Source organism: Lactuca saligna, chromosome 7 (assembly GCF_052625555.1).
Source record: "Lactuca saligna cultivar CGN05327 chromosome 7, ASM5262555v1, whole genome shotgun sequence".
NCBI classification, from domain to species: domain Eukaryota; kingdom Viridiplantae; phylum Streptophyta; class Magnoliopsida; order Asterales; family Asteraceae; genus Lactuca; species Lactuca saligna.
In genome coordinates this window covers 89492257-89510237 of record NC_136423.1, presented here as the reverse complement: position 1 = coordinate 89510237, position 17981 = coordinate 89492257, and the positions used below count along the sequence as shown (strand labels likewise).

General features: G+C 34.6%; 1 protein-coding gene across 1 annotated transcript; it reads right to left on the bottom strand.

The window, feature by feature from the left end:
- Positions 1-7544: 7544 nt before the first annotated feature.
- LPA19 (photosystem II 11 kDa protein-like protein) lies at positions 7545-10272 on the bottom strand. The gene is made up of 4 exons (XM_078965277.1): positions 10007-10272; positions 8842-8923; positions 8314-8705; positions 7545-7840 (listed from the first exon to the last, which is right to left on the bottom strand). Exons 2-4 carry the CDS (start codon positions 8918-8920, stop codon positions 7703-7705), a joined length of 609 nt encoding a protein of 202 aa, XP_078821403.1. The 5' UTR covers positions 8921-8923; positions 10007-10272; the 3' UTR covers positions 7545-7702.
- Positions 10273-17981: the final 7709 nt, after the last annotated feature.

Below are 17981 nucleotides of genomic sequence, written 5' to 3'. Positions count from 1 at the left end.
TTATAAAACAACCAAACATTATCATGTTTGCAACTATGCCTTTCGATTTATACAGTAATACGCCAAATAATAGCATGTTTTTTCTATAATATTACACTCCAATTTACAAATTTTGTTTTAAAAAAAATAATAATTCAGACAATATTATATTTATTGTTATGAATTATTATTTAGTGAATGACTATTGGATTCTCCATATTCCCCAATTACTCTCCATAATTAGTGAATATTATAACAAACATTATTATGAGTTTTATGAGTGTAGTTATGCACCACTATAATGAGCATTCATATCATACATCACCTTTCATCTTCTTTGTCTAGTATAAATAGTGAATATTATGTATTGTAAACTTTTGATGATTTCATCACAAGTATTGGAATAAAAGTTCTCTCTATTCTCATGTCTTTCTTTACTTTATAATTTATCTTGTTATTGGATCATATTTTATAACACGTTATCAGCACGACTCTACCATATAACTCTAACTCCTTATTGGTCTTGTCATTTTCAGGTATGTATTTTTTATAATTTTACATGTACAATGCTTACAACTTATTTTATGGAATTTCTTAACTAACAATTTCTTACATTACAAGTCTTTATTTTGATTTCTATTTTCATTATGGAAAACAATACTAGAGAAAACTTTCTCATAGTTTTCATACTACTAACATGCTCCTACAGTAGCCATATCGTGAGAAATGTTTAAAATAAATATGAATTAATCTCATGTCTTCTTGTGCCTAAACAAAACAATGAGTTATTGATGAAAAATTATCAATCAACCCTGACCGGTTCTAGTACATTCCCTGAAGTGAATGCAACTCATATAATCATAATAGTCATGAGTCTAACCGAGCTTGTGGAGGTTATCATAATTATCATAAAAATAACAAGATTACAAGTAACCACCAGAAGTTGGAAAACAACAAAAATCCACATCCTAATGATAAAAGTGGTCAAGGCAAAAAAAAAATGAAAATGTTTATCACTAATGTGGAATGACCGATCATTAATCTTGTACATGCCGCTTAACAAAGCATTTTGTTGATCTTTATCAAGATTCTCTAAAATATAAAGAAAAATATCGAAACAAGTTTTATTCAAAGTGATATCCATGAAGATCAACCAGAAATGACACATTTGGATGTTGTCAATGTTCTTGTCTACCCCAAAGGGACAAGTGGTGATATGGATAGTGATTGATCAGAATAACTGTGTAGTTTTGTTTCATGACATTTATTATGTTTTTATGTCATATTCGTTTCATGAGAAATGATGTCGTCACAATCTTCCCAAATTAATAAAATATGAATTTATTTCTCTAAGTCGAATGCTTCTTATGTTTTATTTATTTATTGAAAAGAAACATGGATATTCGCAAAAGAAATAATAAAGATGTATTTCTTGCAGACAATGCAATAACACATAGCATTTTTAATAATGAAAAGTATTTTGCTTACTTATCAATTAGAGAAGCAAATGTTAATATAATAACAGGTAATGCAAAAATGATTGAAGGCTCCGGAAGAGCGAATATAATATTACAACAAGGGACACTAATTACAAATTAGTGATGCATTATTTTCGTCTAATCACCAAGATTGAAGGCTCCGAAAGACCGAATATAGTTTTACCACAAGTGGCAATAATTACAATTGGTGATGCATTATTTTTATTAAAATCACCAAGAAATTTATTAAGTTTTAAGGATATTCGGTCTAACGGATATCTTATTGAAACAACTAATGATGGTAATAAAAATTATCTCAACATTACAAAAATGATATCGGATAAGAAAAGTTTTTTTTGTAAAATTACTTGTATTGTCCTCCGGATTGTACTATACAAATATTACAATGATTCATGCTATTGAAAATATTACAATGATTCATGCTATTGAAAATAAAAAAAGGTATGATATTACCTTCATAGTTTGGCATGACCGGTTGGGCCATCGCAGATCAATTATGGTAAGTATAATGAATGAAACTTCCAGTGGTCATTCCTTGAAAAACCAGAAGATTTTTCAAGATAATGAATTGTGTTGCATGCTCTCAAGGAAAATTAATATTCAGTCCATCATTGAACAAAGTTGGGTATGAAAGTCTTAGTTTCTTACAAAGAATTCAAGATGATATATATGGACTAATTCATCCAACACCATGTGCACCATTTAGATATTTTATGGTTTTAATTGATGTGTTAACTAGATGGTCACATGTGTGCTTGTTGTCTAGTCATAATTTGGTTTTTGCAAGATTACTTGCATAAATAATTTGCCTAAGGGTACATTTTCCCGATTACCCAATTATGAAAATTTGACTTGACAATGTTGTAGAATTTACATCATAAGCTTTTAATGATTATTCCATGTCGATTAGGACAACTATTGAACATCATGTTGCATATGTTCATACACAAAATGGTTTAGTTGAGTCGTTAATCAAACACTTTTAATTAATTGCAAGACCATTACTAATGCATTCTAAACTTCCTATATTGACACGGGGCATGCAATTTTACATGCAACATCACTTATATGCATAATGACAACTAGTTATCATAAGTTCTTCCCTATTCAACTGGTTTGCAATCAGTAACCAATTATTTACCATCCAAGGATGTTTGGATGTATAACTTATGTACCTATTTCTCCACCTTACTTCATAAAATGGGTCATCAAGAAGAATGAGAATTTATGTTAGATATGAATCTCCATCTATAGTAAAATATTTAAAATCATCAATTGGAGATTTATTTACAGCTATATTTGATGATTATTATTTTGATGAATCATATTTTCCAACATTAGGGGGAGAAATAAAGAAGCTGGAAAATAAAATCTCTTGAAAGGAATTGTCACTTTCAGTTTTAGATCTTCGTTCAAGTCAATGTGAACATGAAATAAAAAAGATAATTCATTTATAAAATGTAGCAAATCAATTTCCAGAAGCATTTACTAACCCTAAGTGGGTAAGAAAGTCTCATGTACCAGCTATACTTACTCAAGTTAGAATTGATATCCCAGAAGGAAAAAAAAAATACAACTGCAAATGAATCTTAGGCACGCCTGAAGCGTGGAAGATCAGTAGGTTCCAAAGATAAAATTCATCAAAATGAAATGAAGCAAATACAATTGATGGTCCAAAAGAGAAAACGAAATCTCTTGAAAAGATTAATGAAGCTCTAATAGGGCCCAATGACATAACAAAAGAAAATAAGGTACCTGAAAAATGAAAATGATGAGATCTCAATAAATTATGTCATGATAGGAATAATATGGAACCTAAATAAGATAGACGTCGACGATAATTTTTCATATCATGTTCCGCGCGCGATTATAAAGAAAATGAGGATCTTGAACCTAAATCTATTGAGAAATGTATGAATAGAAAATATTGGCCAAAATGGAAAGATGAAATAAATAAAGAGCTTAATTCTATTACTCAGTGAAAAGTTTTTGGACCTGTAGTCCGTATACTAAACAAAGTAAGAACAGTGGGACACGAATGGGTATTTATGCGCAACAGTAACGAGAAAAATGAAGTTGTGAGATATAAAGCAATACTTGTTGCACAAGGTTTTACCCAAAGACCCAAAATTGATTATGAAGAAACGTATTCTCTGGTAGTTGATGCAATTACATTCAGTTATTTTATAAGTTTAACAACATATGCAAAACTGGAGATGTGTCTAATGGATGTATTTACCGCCTGTTTATATGGTTCACTTGAAATGATATTCATATGAAAATCCCAAAAAGGTTTAAGGTGCCAGAAGCACAAACTTCTAATTCTCGTGAAGTATATTTGGTAAAATTAAATAAATCTTTGTATAGATTGAAATAATCTGGTCGTATTTGCTTCAATTGTTTTAGTACATTTCGGTTGAAAGAATGCTATAAAAATGATCCATTAAGCTCATGTGTATTCATAAAAAGATGCAGATAAGAGTTTATCATAATTGATGTTATTGTAGATGATTTGAACATAATTGGAACTCCAAGAGAATTGGAAAAGGTCACTTCCTTTTTGAAATGAATGATCTTGGTAAGATGAAATTCTATTTGGGTCTTCAAATTAAGCACAAAGAATGGAGTTTTTGTACATTAATATCTAGAAAAGGTGATAAAAAGGTTTTATATGAATAACTCACATCCATGAGTAACCCGAAGGTGGTAAGACACTTAGATGCTAAAAAGGACCAATTTCAGCATCATAAAAAGCATGAAAATCTTCTTGTTCCCGAAGAACTATATCTTAGTGCTATTGGTGCACTAATATATCTTACTATTAATACAAGACTTGATAAATCTTTTGTCTTAAACTTATTAGCAAGATATAGTTCTTGTCCAACAAGAAGATACTAGAATAGAGTCAAACACATTTTTTGATATCTTCAAGGTACAACGGATACGAATTTATACTAATCAAATTCATAAAATGCGAAGTTAATTAGTTATGCAGATGCTGGATATTTATCTGATCCACACAAATCTCGATCCCAAACAGGTTATTTATTCACTTGTGGAGGTAACGTAGTTTCTTGTCATTTTGTTAAACAAACTTTAGTTGCTACTTATTCTAACCATGAAGAGATTATAGCAATTTATAAGGCAAGTCATGAATGTATTTGGTTAAGAAATTTAACTCAATACATTTGCAAGAATTCTGGTCTAACTTCTAACATGGATGTTCTAACCATACTATATGAAGATAATACAACTTGTATAGCTCCATTCAAGGAAGGATTTATCAAAGGAGACAGAACCAAACATATATCACCAAAGTTTTTTCACTCGTGATCTTCAAAAAGAGTGTGACATCAACATCTAGAAAATTCAATCCAGTAACAACTTTCCTGATTTGTTTACTAAAGCACTTCCTACATCGAAATTTGAAAAGATGGTACGAAACATTGCTATGCGGTGCTTCAAGAAAATCAAGTGATGTGCTAATCAGGGGGAGTTGGAAACATATTGTACTCTTTTCCTTAGCTATGTTTTTCCTACTGGGTTTTTTTAGCAAGGTTTTTAATGAGGCAATTGTTTCCAATATCTATTATTAATCATGTACTTTTTTTCCTTAATAAAGGATTTTTCCCAAGAGGTTTTACCGATTAAGGTTTTAACAAGGCATGATACAATCGGCATTCAAGGGGGAGTGTTATGAATTATTATTTAGTGAATGACTATTGGATTCTCCATATTCCCCCATTACTCTCCATAATTAGTGAACATTATAGCAAACATTATTATGAGTTTTATGAGTGTAGTTATGCACCACTATAATGAGCATTCATATCATACATCACCTTTCATCCTCTCTGTCTAGTATAAATAGTGAATATTATGTATTGTAAAGTTTGATGATTTCATCACAAGTATTGGAATAAAAGTTCTCTCTATTCTCATGTCTTTCTTTACTTTATAATTTATCTTGTTATTTGATCATATTTTATAACATTTATAAGATATTAAGGCCACCGGATATACCCAAAGATTATCATTTAAACTCCTAGTCATCATCACTGTTATACTTTAACAAACGAAATTAAATATAACTACTACATTTTCATTAAAATAAAAACATTATATAGATTAAAATAAAAAATTCCGAAAAAAAAACCAGAAAAAATAACAAACATTGAAAAAATTTACATATTCCTATATTTATTTTTGATTATTTCTTTGACCGCAGGAAATATGTGAAGATCTATCACCCTTTTAATCTTCATCTTTCATCCTCAAAATTTCCAAATCATTCTATTTTTTTCATCATAAGTTGTGTTTGTTTGTAATCTTCTTTTGCTTCTTCCATGATATCAATCTTCCGTTCTTTGAGATTTACATATCGATGAAATTTCTATTTAAAATGATTGATACCGCTACTCTCTGAATTTTTGAAGAAGAACCGGAAGCTGCTTTTTTCGCTTACTTCTAATGGGTTGACACAGAGGTTCTTCTACTTTTAAGTCATCCGGTTCATCATTTATGTCCATAAATGTTCATCCGTCTGATTGTTGTGATTGAGATTTCCTTCAACGCTTTAAGTTGGATGAAACCGATTCTTAATTGAGAAGCCATTTGCAATATTTTTTAGCTCATAGCAAGCATTCACATATGGAAAAGGTCTTCGTGTTGGTTGCGACTCTTGGTACCGCTTAAGCGTCACCGCAAATACATTAAAATCATTCGTCCCACTTTTGTGCATATTCTTCAAGTTGTTGAGAATCCGTTGAATTTGGTAATTTTTAGCCTCATATCACACCATTTGGAAGTTAGTTGGCCGATCATTCGATACTCTCCTTATGTGCCGGTTCTTCATGGAAATGATTATAACGGTTTTCCAAAAACTATATCCCGTTTGCACATTCCCTTTGATCAGCCTTAGCCAAATTGGTTTCTACTTTTTCTATCCAATTTCTCAGGTTTATGTTTTTTGCCTTTTCGCTTGGCTTTTTAGGTTTCTCGAATTGTGTTTCTTGTTATTCATTGGGAGAAGAAGGGTAGCTTCTGGTTAAGAAGATGGTGGTTGTGATAGTGGTGGTTGCACAAAAGATGGCAAACGAAAGCGGAGTGATGGAAATAATTTGTGGTGGGTAATGCTGTTGGAAGAGTTGTTGTGGGATAGGAGAGTCATGAAACATTTGTTATTGTGGAATATGAGAGCTTTGGAGCAAATTCTTGAAACCACCTTGTGGTCATGGTAGGAGAATTGTCTAGGAGTTGTGTCTAGCATAAATGCACCATCGCGATTTCGGAGGGTGTTAGGATTTTGTTCCATAGTCGGTAAGATGGCACAATCTTTGGGTATATGTTAAAAGAAGAAAAGATTAATGTAAATTTTTTGATGTGAATTGGTTAATTTATAGAGTAAATTTTAATAATTTTTTTAAAAAAAATAACGATACCCAACAGCTAGAAACAAAAGCATGCATCGTTGATTCGTTGTTGTACTCCGTCCTCAACGTCACAAACCACCACGATCATGGCACCTGGGATGTTGTGCACAATCGTGGCGACATTGCCACCTCATCCACGAACCTATCCTTCTTGTTTATAGTTTTATTCGGTGTTTAAATTGTAAAAATCCTGACTAGGTTTCGATTAATCTCTATTTAATCCCTAAGTGTCAAACGATAAAATTTGAACACTTTGAAGAAGTTATATCTCAATACAAACTATTTAAAGATTGAAGATTAATTAATATTGTATTAATTATATTAACATATTTCATTATGATATTAGTGATATTTACAAACTTTCTTATGATAATAGTTATATTTAATTTTTTAAAATTCAAATATTAGCAATTTAAAGTCCCTGAATCATCGTCTAACCGATTAATCATTTAAACCCAGTCCATCAACTAGCTAAAATCAAACGTTTTTTACAACCTTGATTTTAATTAAGTTATTTAACAATGTTATACATTCGATGAAACCATGATTTTTTTTTAATGTCCGATTAAAAACATCTAACTTATAGGTAAAGACATGCTTGTAACATTTAAATATGACAAATAAAAAGTAATCATTTGATCACAAGAAAAAATATTGAATTGTATATAATGTTCAACACCGAATTTTTTATCACTAAAAAAATATACATAACATGACTAAATTGATAAAATGAGAAAAGTACGTCGTGCTAAATTGTTAAATTGTTGTACTTGTAATACCCAAAATGAAGGCTCACAAAAACTTGTCTGCGGTATCAAGATTGCTCATGATTTCTGACTTCACTGATTCTGGAAGTGGAGCAGATGGGCCCGCCTTTGAGTAGAAACTTGCCAGTGCTCTAATTGCTTTCACAATCACAACATATGATTCCTGCACCACAATTTACCCCAAAGAAATTTACATTGCATTGCTATTTCTTATACACTAAATTACGCAAATGGTCCCTATGGTTTAGAGTGATTTGTACGTTTGGTCCCCAACTTATTTTTTTAACTTGGAATATCTCTACTGTTTGTTTTTGTTACGCGTTTGGTCCTTTTTTATCTAAAAAGAATATTTTACCTTTGATTTTTTAATTTTTTTAAATAAACACACCCCAACTTCACCCCTCCCTTACCTTACCTACTCCATCATTTTTTTCTATTTACATAATAGTTTTTTTAAGTAAGAAAGGGACAAGCGTGTAACAAAAACATATTTGACGTAACAAAAACAAAAACTAGGAACCTTCTGAGTTAAAAAAATAAGTTAGAGACCAAACATGCAAATTAACCAAAATCATAGGGACCATTCGTGTAATTTTACTCTTTGTTATATTTACAATTTACCCCAAAGAAATTTACCTCGTTTATTACTGTTTTCTCTCCCCTCCAACTGCCTAGATACTCACGTATGGATGCCTTAGCTGCATCTGCAGTGCGTCTAAATTTTGCCATGTCATTCGGATCTTCATTTAATGATTCCCTTAAAGTCTTCACTACTTCTCGTGCTGAATTCAAGTACGCCTTTGGCAACACTTTCCCGGATTTTGTCTTCTCATTAGGGTCAAATAATGACTTAAATGCCCCTACTAAACTTTCATCTTTCTCCTCTTGCTCATTTTCAGCCCAAGCTAGTGGCAATCCATAGTTGAATGCTAAGATTGAAACACCGCCACTTGCTATGACATGCCGCCTGTTGTTACACCATGTGTCTTTACAAACAATGTGACAGGTGGACTGCGGTTTATGTTTATCTGATAAGTAAAAAAAAAAAAAAAAAAAAAAAAAAAAAAAAAAAAAAAAAAAAAAAACAAGTTAAATGCAAAAAGTAGGAATTTACTTTTATTTATTTGTGTAGTACTTGTAATTAAAATGTAAAGTAGCGCTTACTTTCGTTTTCTGGTGTGATTTTATTGATTGAATTGAATATATAAGGGAATCGGATCTTCAATGAGAGGAAAGATGTCATTCCCTGTTTCAATTTTATGTAATTACCTTTAGCACAAGAATCATCAAAAAGGTGAAACATTGTTGCATAAAATTGGTAAATTTGAAACATTATTGTATTCTAAAGATGCATTTTAACTCATGAGTTAACGGGTCCCGGTTATAATGTTGCATATTTTGGTCCTAGAATGAAACAGGGTTGCGCATATTTCGTCTAAAAACCAATTGATTATTAAATAAATAAGCATTTAACCCTATTATAAAAATCGATACATGTCTGTAAACATATAAAATCAGTTAGTTTCTGTCATTTCCCGATGTAAAACAATAAATCCAGATGGATTTGTAAGAACCACCATATGGTAAGTGCTTTAATCACTGAATGTTAGATTGTCATTATCAGCTTCATAACTAGCTCATCAACAGACCAAATTATGGCCTAGATAATGTGATAGTAACTATTATTTACAGTATATATATAAACTCATGCCATGAGTCAAACAAAACTACAAACTGATGCACCCACAATCTGTAACATAAGTCAACAACAAGATGATTGAAATGCATGTCTTGGATACTCATGTATAAAATTTAGAGTATCTGATTCAAAGTTAAATCTTGGGATTGAATTCTTCTTAAATACAGTTAAGTTTGATAAGGCTGTGTTAATTCGTCGACCTACTTGTTTGATGCTTAGTTTGGAAGAACGAGTGATTCCCAGGTATAAAATTTTAAATATTTTGACATCAAAAAAAAGGTTTTGAAGAAGACACCAAAGTTTCTTAATGTGATGTGGTTGCCTGAAGATGAGTTCTTGGAGAAGTTCATATCTAAGAACAGAGATATTGCTGATGAGTTCTTAGAGAAGTTCACATTGAAGATGAGTTCTTGAATAACCCAGAGATTTAGTTGGCTATTCTATAATTTTTTAACAACAATCAATTTTTATTAAGAATCTAGAGAGGGGACAGCCTAGTTCACACCCTTAAGTGGGTACGTAACCTTGCTCCTAATACCGTAATGCGTGTCATCAGTGAGTAAATGAAAGGATCTCATAGCGAAAGGAATCCTTAATCAGCATAGAGAATCATAGCGAAAGGAATTTCACCTGTGGAGCCGGAGAAGTCGTTGATGTGGAGCCGGAGAAGTCGTCGCAGCCTCCCAGGTATGTCGGATTCAAAGAAACGAGTCGTCGGCGTGCACCATGGACACTGAGTTGAACACGTCGTCGATTGAAGTAAGAACGAGTTAAGCTGGAGCGATGATGCGAGAAGGATATGCGATTGAAGTAGGCTACAGCGAGAATGCGAGAACGAGACGCTCAAATCTTGTGTGTGGTTGTGAATTGTGTTTTGTGAATGTTAGCGGCCAAGACATACAGCGACCACTAAAGAGTAAAGACCAAAGTCATAGTCCGGGTGTCTTTTAGTAATTTATCTTTTGCATATTATTTTTATTTTTGGAAAAAATATATTAAATAATACTATTAAAAAACTATTAAAAGACCGGGTATCCACCAGTTCCGGATACCCAGTATAAAAACGGAAACCACCGATTACCCAACGGATACCGGTCCCAAGATAATGAGAACTGGAACCGGAACCGCTTAAGGTGGTCCTTAGATTTTAGGAATCGGAACCGGAACCGACAGTTCCGTGACGGTTTTGATTCCGAAAACAGGTACCTTGTTCCGATGCTCACACCTACTCGCAATCAGTGCGGATATTTGAGACGACAAAATATAACAGTTCCTTTCTTTAAATTCGTTGTCCTTCTTCTTCTTTTCAACGTCAAGTTATAATGGTTTTATAATTAATGAAAGGTTATTAACATGAAAACACAATAAAGTTTTTGTTTGGTTTTAAGGGTTCTTAAAATAACTTTTTTATCTCTCACCCATTAAAGTGAAAAATTATATATCATTTACATCGTTTTGAAAGAGATGAAGCCGTCACCCGGTAATTAAGTGACGTGGACTTTGACCTTCGATTTCATCACTTAAATGACATGTAAGCAATACCATGTAGATTTTGGTTTAAATAAAGTGTTTGAGAAAGGTTTCATTTACACTCGCATTTCTACATAGTCGTTTTCTTCGATCGTTGAGGAGTAAAAGATAATTTTCTCCCTCGACTCGAGTAAGTTTCTTCTCATCTTGGGTTCTTTTGAAGTTTGGTTTTTTATAGAGGTGAAGTGGCTAACGAAAACCCTAACTCTGTTTATTTGAAAGTGTATTTGCATTTTAATGGTGTTTTTACAATATATATATATATATATATATATATATATATATATATATATATATATATATATATATATATTGTAACACTCTGTTTGGATCATTCTATGATTCAGAGCTCGTGGGCCGAAAATCGATTATGTGAAGACTTTAGGGCTTTGAGAAAGTAAAGTTTAGGCCTTATTGAAGGTTAACAAGTTTGGTTGTAAGATCTAAGTCTTTGAATCGTGAGCGGGAACCAAGGATGAACGGGGGAAAGATAGGTGTCAGACTGATTGCAAGGACTATAGTTTTGAGTTCCACTTGTGTTAAGCCAAATTTAATTAGAGAGGGTTGTATAGATTTTCGATACCTTTCCATGGGTATAAAGAACGTCGAAATTGGAGTTGAACGAATAAGTTATGGTCGTTTGACGTTTAAATTAGAAGCGGGACTTTATCCAGTACAATGGGCGTACCTAATTAATATGGGCGTAATTGTACAGGGTGAAAACCCCAATTTTTCAAGTTTAAGTCTTATTTAAGCAACTTAACTTCTAGAAACTCTCTCCATATTCAGCCTCCATCCTCTCCAAATCTTCATCTTGAAACCATACCCCCATTTGTGAAGATTTTAAGCCTCTTGAGTGTTTATGAGTATTTTTTGCTACATCTTGAAGTAGAAGTCCACCATTGAAGCTTGGTGAAGCTCAAGCTCTTAGATCTTAAACTCATTTGTCATTCCTTAACCTCATAAGGTATAAAACTTGAATCTGTATAGCTCATTTCACTAGATCTAGAATTGGCTCATGTTTTGGCTATTTCTTGGTTCCATGGCTTGGATCTTGTGAGTAAAAGTTACTCCATAACCTTTGAGCATCACTTTCGGTCATTTTGAATCTTTTAAGTCATAAAAATCGGATCTTAGGGGTTGTAGTTCACCGTCCATGAGTTGTTAACCTTCTTATGAAGTTATGGACCTAGGGCTTGGTGTTGGGCTCCATTAATGTGACAACCCGAAATTTTCATTTGGTCAAACCCTAAAAGTCAACCACTCCGTATCATAAATTAATATCATTATTTCTTATTTTTAAGGAATATAAAGTTCGTTTGATTATTTTAATATTATTTTTAAACGAACGGGTGAAAGAAAGTGTCATCTCGGGTTTTGATTTTTGAAAACCGCAAACACTTCACGTATTAGAAACACCCAACCAAAATTTTATGTTTTGAGTTTAGAATTCACCCAAAAACCGTGAACTCATACATATGTATGAGTTTACTCCCCAAAAACTAGTCATTTGTGTTTACTCCCCAATAGTCAAAAGAGTAAACTCCAAAAACTCTCTCAACTATCATCCAACATTTGATTCCAAATCTTCGATCTTGTAAGTGTTCTAACCATTTCAAGTTAGTAAAACACTTAATGTAGTGTTTGTGCATCTATTCATCCATTCATTTATGTATTTTGTTTAGATTTTCCAAAACACCAAGAACACCAAGAACACACACTAAGTGTTCTTGGCCTTTTAGCTCAAATCAAGCATCATTATAGTAAGTACTTCCATCCTTGAGTGCTTGTAAGCTAGTATATCAATTAATCACCAAGAAAATCGGTCAAGAACACCATGTTTGAGGTGTTCACGGTCCAAGATGATGCTTGGGCCGTAAACACCATAAAGTCCCCCAAAATTTTACTTAAGTCCCATGTTTAGCCCTAGTTTGAAGTTTAAGACTCACCTTAACATATTTAAACCTTTCCATTGATATGTTTAAGCTTTGAAAACCACCAAATATCACCATTTATAGGTGTTTACGGTCTAAGGATATCCCAAAACCGTAAACACCCAAAAAGGTGTTTAAATGAGTCATATTCCTTTCTTAGCCCTAAAAGCTAACTTAGACATTTACCTAGTTGTGATAAGCACTTGAAATAAAGGCAATATCCTTTCCCATAAGGGTTTACGGTAGTAAACCCAAGGGAAAATACCCTTAGGCCGTAAACACCTCAAGGAGGGTGTTTTGTGGCCCTAGTCCATTCCAAAGGTTAAACCACTTAGCAAGATTGCTTCAAATGAATTGTTAAACCTCCAAACAACTCATGGTTGCAAGAAATGGAGTTTAGATCGTAAACCCTTGAGTTTACTTCCGTAAACTCTTAGGGTAAAGTTCATTTAGACCATAAACTCCTAAGGAGTTTACCCTTGGACCCCAAACACCCTAGTTTTGCCCTACTAGCACTTGGATGCAATCCTTGTGATCTTTAACACTTGAAACAAAGTGTTTTCATGTTCTAAAGTGTCCCAACTCATTTTATTAGTTATAATGAGGCTAATTAGTTATTTATATATTCATTATATGATAACTAGGCTCGTGCGTGGGTACAAGTCTTCATTTGTCACCTAGCACCGTAACCGACAATTCAATCCAATCCACTCACCACAAGTGAGTTCATAACCCTTAACCAATGATTTAAATGTTTTTAAATGCTTTATGGGGGGGATACAAGTTAAATACTTATAGTTATTACATCAATCACATGTGATTAATAGCTACAAAACCAGTGATTTCTTACCGTTCAAACTGTTTATCAAACCATATTGTTTCAAACTATTTTACAAACTCATTTACTTATCAAATACTTTCATTTAAACTCTTTAACACTTATTATCAATTTAATGTCTATGTAAGTATACTTATATAATAAATGTTTAAAAGGCTTGGGAAGGCCTGCTCACCCTATTTCCTTTTCACACTTGAGATGTGGTCTGGTGGGATATCAGGTATCCGTGCGAAGGTCATTTAAATATTAATTATATATCATGTGTACATATGTAGTCATAAAGGTCCTTCCAGTTCCTTCAGTACCCTTGGGTAGCAAGGGTATACTTCCAGGTTCATACGTACCAGTTACATCATTAGTAAGTTACCATAGGGGTAGCACAGGAGAATACTAATACTATAACTAGAACAGAGAAACATACAATGAGTCAGTTCATTCATGAGTCAGTTCGAGTAGTACACACAGTACATTACTATACATGCTATATAAAGAGAACGTACATTACAACTAGCACACGTAGAACATTTTAGTACACACATGCTAGACAGAGAAAGATTACACTTTCAGTTAGCACAATTATTACATATACGTTTATGCAGTTATGTGAACCATTGAGCGGGTCATGGCACTTCCTGCCACGACCGTTCTTGTATCTCGAATCTCCTTAATTGGAGAGTATATGAGTTTGCGTATAGATCTATACTGGATTGACTATCCTACACCTTGTTGCTCGCTACAGTGGGACTTGCAAGTCTAAGCGTGCCAAATGTCATTTCTTACGGCGTCTTATATCGTCATTTTACTAGAGTCGGTAGCAGGATACAGGTCGATCACATGTTATTTGAAAACACCTTTTTGTTTTAAGGTAGTTAGTACCACGGTAGTCACTTATTACAAATACTACGGCACGATAATATTTTCCCATTTACATTCACTTCGTGAATATTCACATGATGCACGGTAATGTAGTAACTATATTTTTGGTTAATGATAGTCAGAATTTGGGAAACACACACTCTAACAAGAGACATATACACGAACACGAGATGCCTTGGTAGAAGGCTACAGTTAGTAGGAAACATAGGGTTTTCTAGGAGGGTTCAAACATTTTACAAAACATTGTACAAAACATTCTACAGAAAAAACTTTCAAATGTTTTCATACAAACTAAGACATTAATATACTTATGATCTCACCAGCTTTAAGATGATACTCGCTTTCAAAATAACTTGTATTCTCAGGTCACTACTAGATAGGTACAGGTGCCATGCTTTTGAGAAGATGGAGTTCGTTCAAGACTCATCTTTTATTTTCATATGTATATTTTTGGTGTCTATAACTTTGATAGAACACACATGTATGAAATTATAATATTAATGCAATGGATGATGTTGTTACTTGTTTACTATTATTCATCATTGTGATCCTGTACATGACGTCCTCCGCCCCAGAATGTTTCCGCCATTCATGGTTTTGGGGTGTGACAGTTTGGTATCAGAGCACTGTTTATAGTGAATTGAGTATATCAACCCATAAAATATATACTAACTATAAATACATTGGGATTAAAATACTCTGACCAAGAGTTTATACTTATAAATAATAAAATAGTTAATTAATTATACAAGTCTTCATTCATACTAAAATCAGTTTCACTAGGACAGTACAAAAGAATTACGATTGTTGAACAACGCAGGTGGACAGAGAGACATATAGTCAAAACTGGGAAGATATAGCCTGATCAACTATATTATCCGAGAGTTGACTAGCATGTGCCTAAGTGTAGTTGTGTGGTTGCAACAAGTCTAAAATCTTACCAAAAACTCTACAATGAGAACACTGGAACAGAACATTAAACTTAAAATACTATAGGAGTATTTTACATTTCTATTAGTTACTTATGTGCTAGATTCTTATACCTCCCTTCTCGCGTAGATTTAATGGCTGGATTCCACATTCCCGGGGACCCGTACTTTCCACCCAATGGAAATGCTGGATGGCTTAAGGTAGAGTCTGATGATGAGCATCAAACCCCTTTGGATGATCATCAAGCAGAAGGCTTCTCGGATGGATCTGACTCTGAGCCTGAAGTCAATAACCTACCTCAAGTAGGCCAAGCCCCGAATAACAACCCCCGACCAGTATTTCAAGGACCCACTCCTCTATGGGCAACAAACTTGAATACATGGAGCCATGAACAGGTTCAACCCATTCCCTACAATGGGGACAAAAGTTTCTATAACCTCACTAATGGAGGTTCTGCTGATAGAGTCTTACCCATCATGGTTCGTAGGATTTCTCGGAACACGATATTGGGTCAATCATTTGTCAATCAAATCTTGGAGATTGATGCCAACACTGGTGTTAACACTGTCCGCATTCGCCAACTAGAGTCTGCTCATGAAAGGACTCTGGTCCATAATGCAGCTCTTCAGAGGGAACTCACTAAAACGCGAGCTGAAGTCAGAGAACTTCGAGCTCAGCAAGCAAGGGCTGATAGGCGTATGAGGGACCTAGAACACCTTCTGTCAGGATCAAGGACTCATTCTGGTAATTCTCATCGCCGATAGATCCTTATCAACTTCTCTTTTTGGATATAACCTAGTTATGTAAAACTTTGGTCTATTTTCCTAGTAAATCATAGGCCTGTTAGGTCTTTGTTGGGTTGTAATTCTGTCAAAATTTTCCCATTTTGGTTGATGTAAGGCTTATTACAGTAGACCGTTTTTCCCGAACTTTTTACATTAGTAATACCAGTAATATTGACAGGTACCTAATCATATGGGAATTATTATCCAAATATAATCATCTATTAGTTTAGATCTTCATTCAATCGTATTGTTGGGCTATGGGGAGTTAATCCATAAGTCATTCTCATCAATTCTTCCATTGAATTCTTATCAATGCTTTTATATTCATAAACTTATAGATCAAAGATGCCGCCTCGCAGAAATCCAAGGAGAAACCCAAATAACGAAACACCACCTCCTCCACCTCCATAACCACCTACTCCTCAGTTTGACACGACAGCTCTAAATTCTGCCGTAGTTGCGGCTGTGGCTTCCGCCATGGCCCAATATCATTCATCTGGTTCCACTGGAGGAGGAACCCTTGTTCAGTCGGTTCAGGTTGAAGCTCCTGTGCGCTCGAGAGAGTGCTCCTATAAGGACTTCACAAACTGCAAGCCATTGTCCTTCAAAGGGACTGGCGGAGTCATTGCCCTCTCGCAATGGTTTGAGAAAACCGAATCGGTTTTCGAAATCTACTCTTGTCCCGAGGAGAGCAAGGTGAAGTATGCTGCTTGCACCTTTGAAACAAAAGCCCTAACATGGTGGAACAGTCATGTTAAGTCACTAACTCTTATAGTGGCTAATGCGATGGGCTGGGAAACCTTGAAAGACCTCATGATTGAGGAATATTTGCCCGAGGGGTGAGATCCAAAAAATGGAGGAAGAACTGTGGACCCTAACCATGAAGGGCTCCAACGTAGTCGCCTACATCGTCAGATTCTGTGAACTGGTGGCCCTCTGTCGCAACATGATTACTTCAGAGGGAAAGAAGATTGAAAGATACATATGGGGACTGGTGTCCCCATACCAGGGAAATGTTTTGGCATCACACCCCACTACATTTGATAGTGCCAAGCGATTGGCACAGCGGCTCATAGATCATGGGGTTCGTACCCCGGCCACAACAACTACCCTGTCCATCTCAGAACGTGCAGGAACCGCTGATTCCAAGCGGAAGTTTTGGGATAATAAGAAGGCAAAGGCTGCTAAGAAGAGGCAGGTCATGGTAGTACATGTTGCGATAACACTTGTCGCTGCTGCTCCGATAAAGCAGTATGCTGGAAGCTTGCCCAAGTGCAACAAGTGCAACTTCCATCACGATGGCGCCTTCCTGGTGATGCAGTGTCTGAACTGCAACGAGAAGGGGCACACAACACGTTTTTGTAAAGCTCCGGCGAAACCAATCAACCAAGCCCCCGGTGCTGGAGTGGGCCAAACTTGCTACGGATGTGGTGAGGTAGGCCACTTCAAGAGGAACTGCCCAAAGGCAGGTTTTGCCGGTGGAGCGGCAAGTGTTCTGGCCATAGGCCATGAGGAAGCGGTTACCGACCCCACAGTGGTCACTGGTACGTTCCTCCTCGATAACTCTTATGCATGCATTCTATTTGATAGTGGAGCGGAGAGGATTTTCGTGAACCAAAATTTTGCTCACTTACTTTGGCAAAAATCACGAACACTTAATGAACCGTTCACTGTGGAAATGGCTAATGGAAAGACAGAGAGCACTAGCAGTA

Excerpts from the sequence above, each read along its gene's own strand:
- LPA19 (XM_078965277.1), bottom strand. The coding sequence starts at position 8,920 with ATGACATCTTTCCTCTCATTGAAGATCCGATTCCCTTATATATTCAAT. Across the intron at positions 8,706-8,841 it reads AATCACACCAGAAAACGAAA|ATAAACATAAACCGCAGTCC; the intron begins GTAAGCGCTACT and ends TTTACTTATCAG. Across the intron at positions 7,841-8,313 it reads AGAAAACAGTAATAAACGAG|GAATCATATGTTGTGATTGT; the intron begins GTAAATTTCTTT and ends ATTGTGGTGCAG.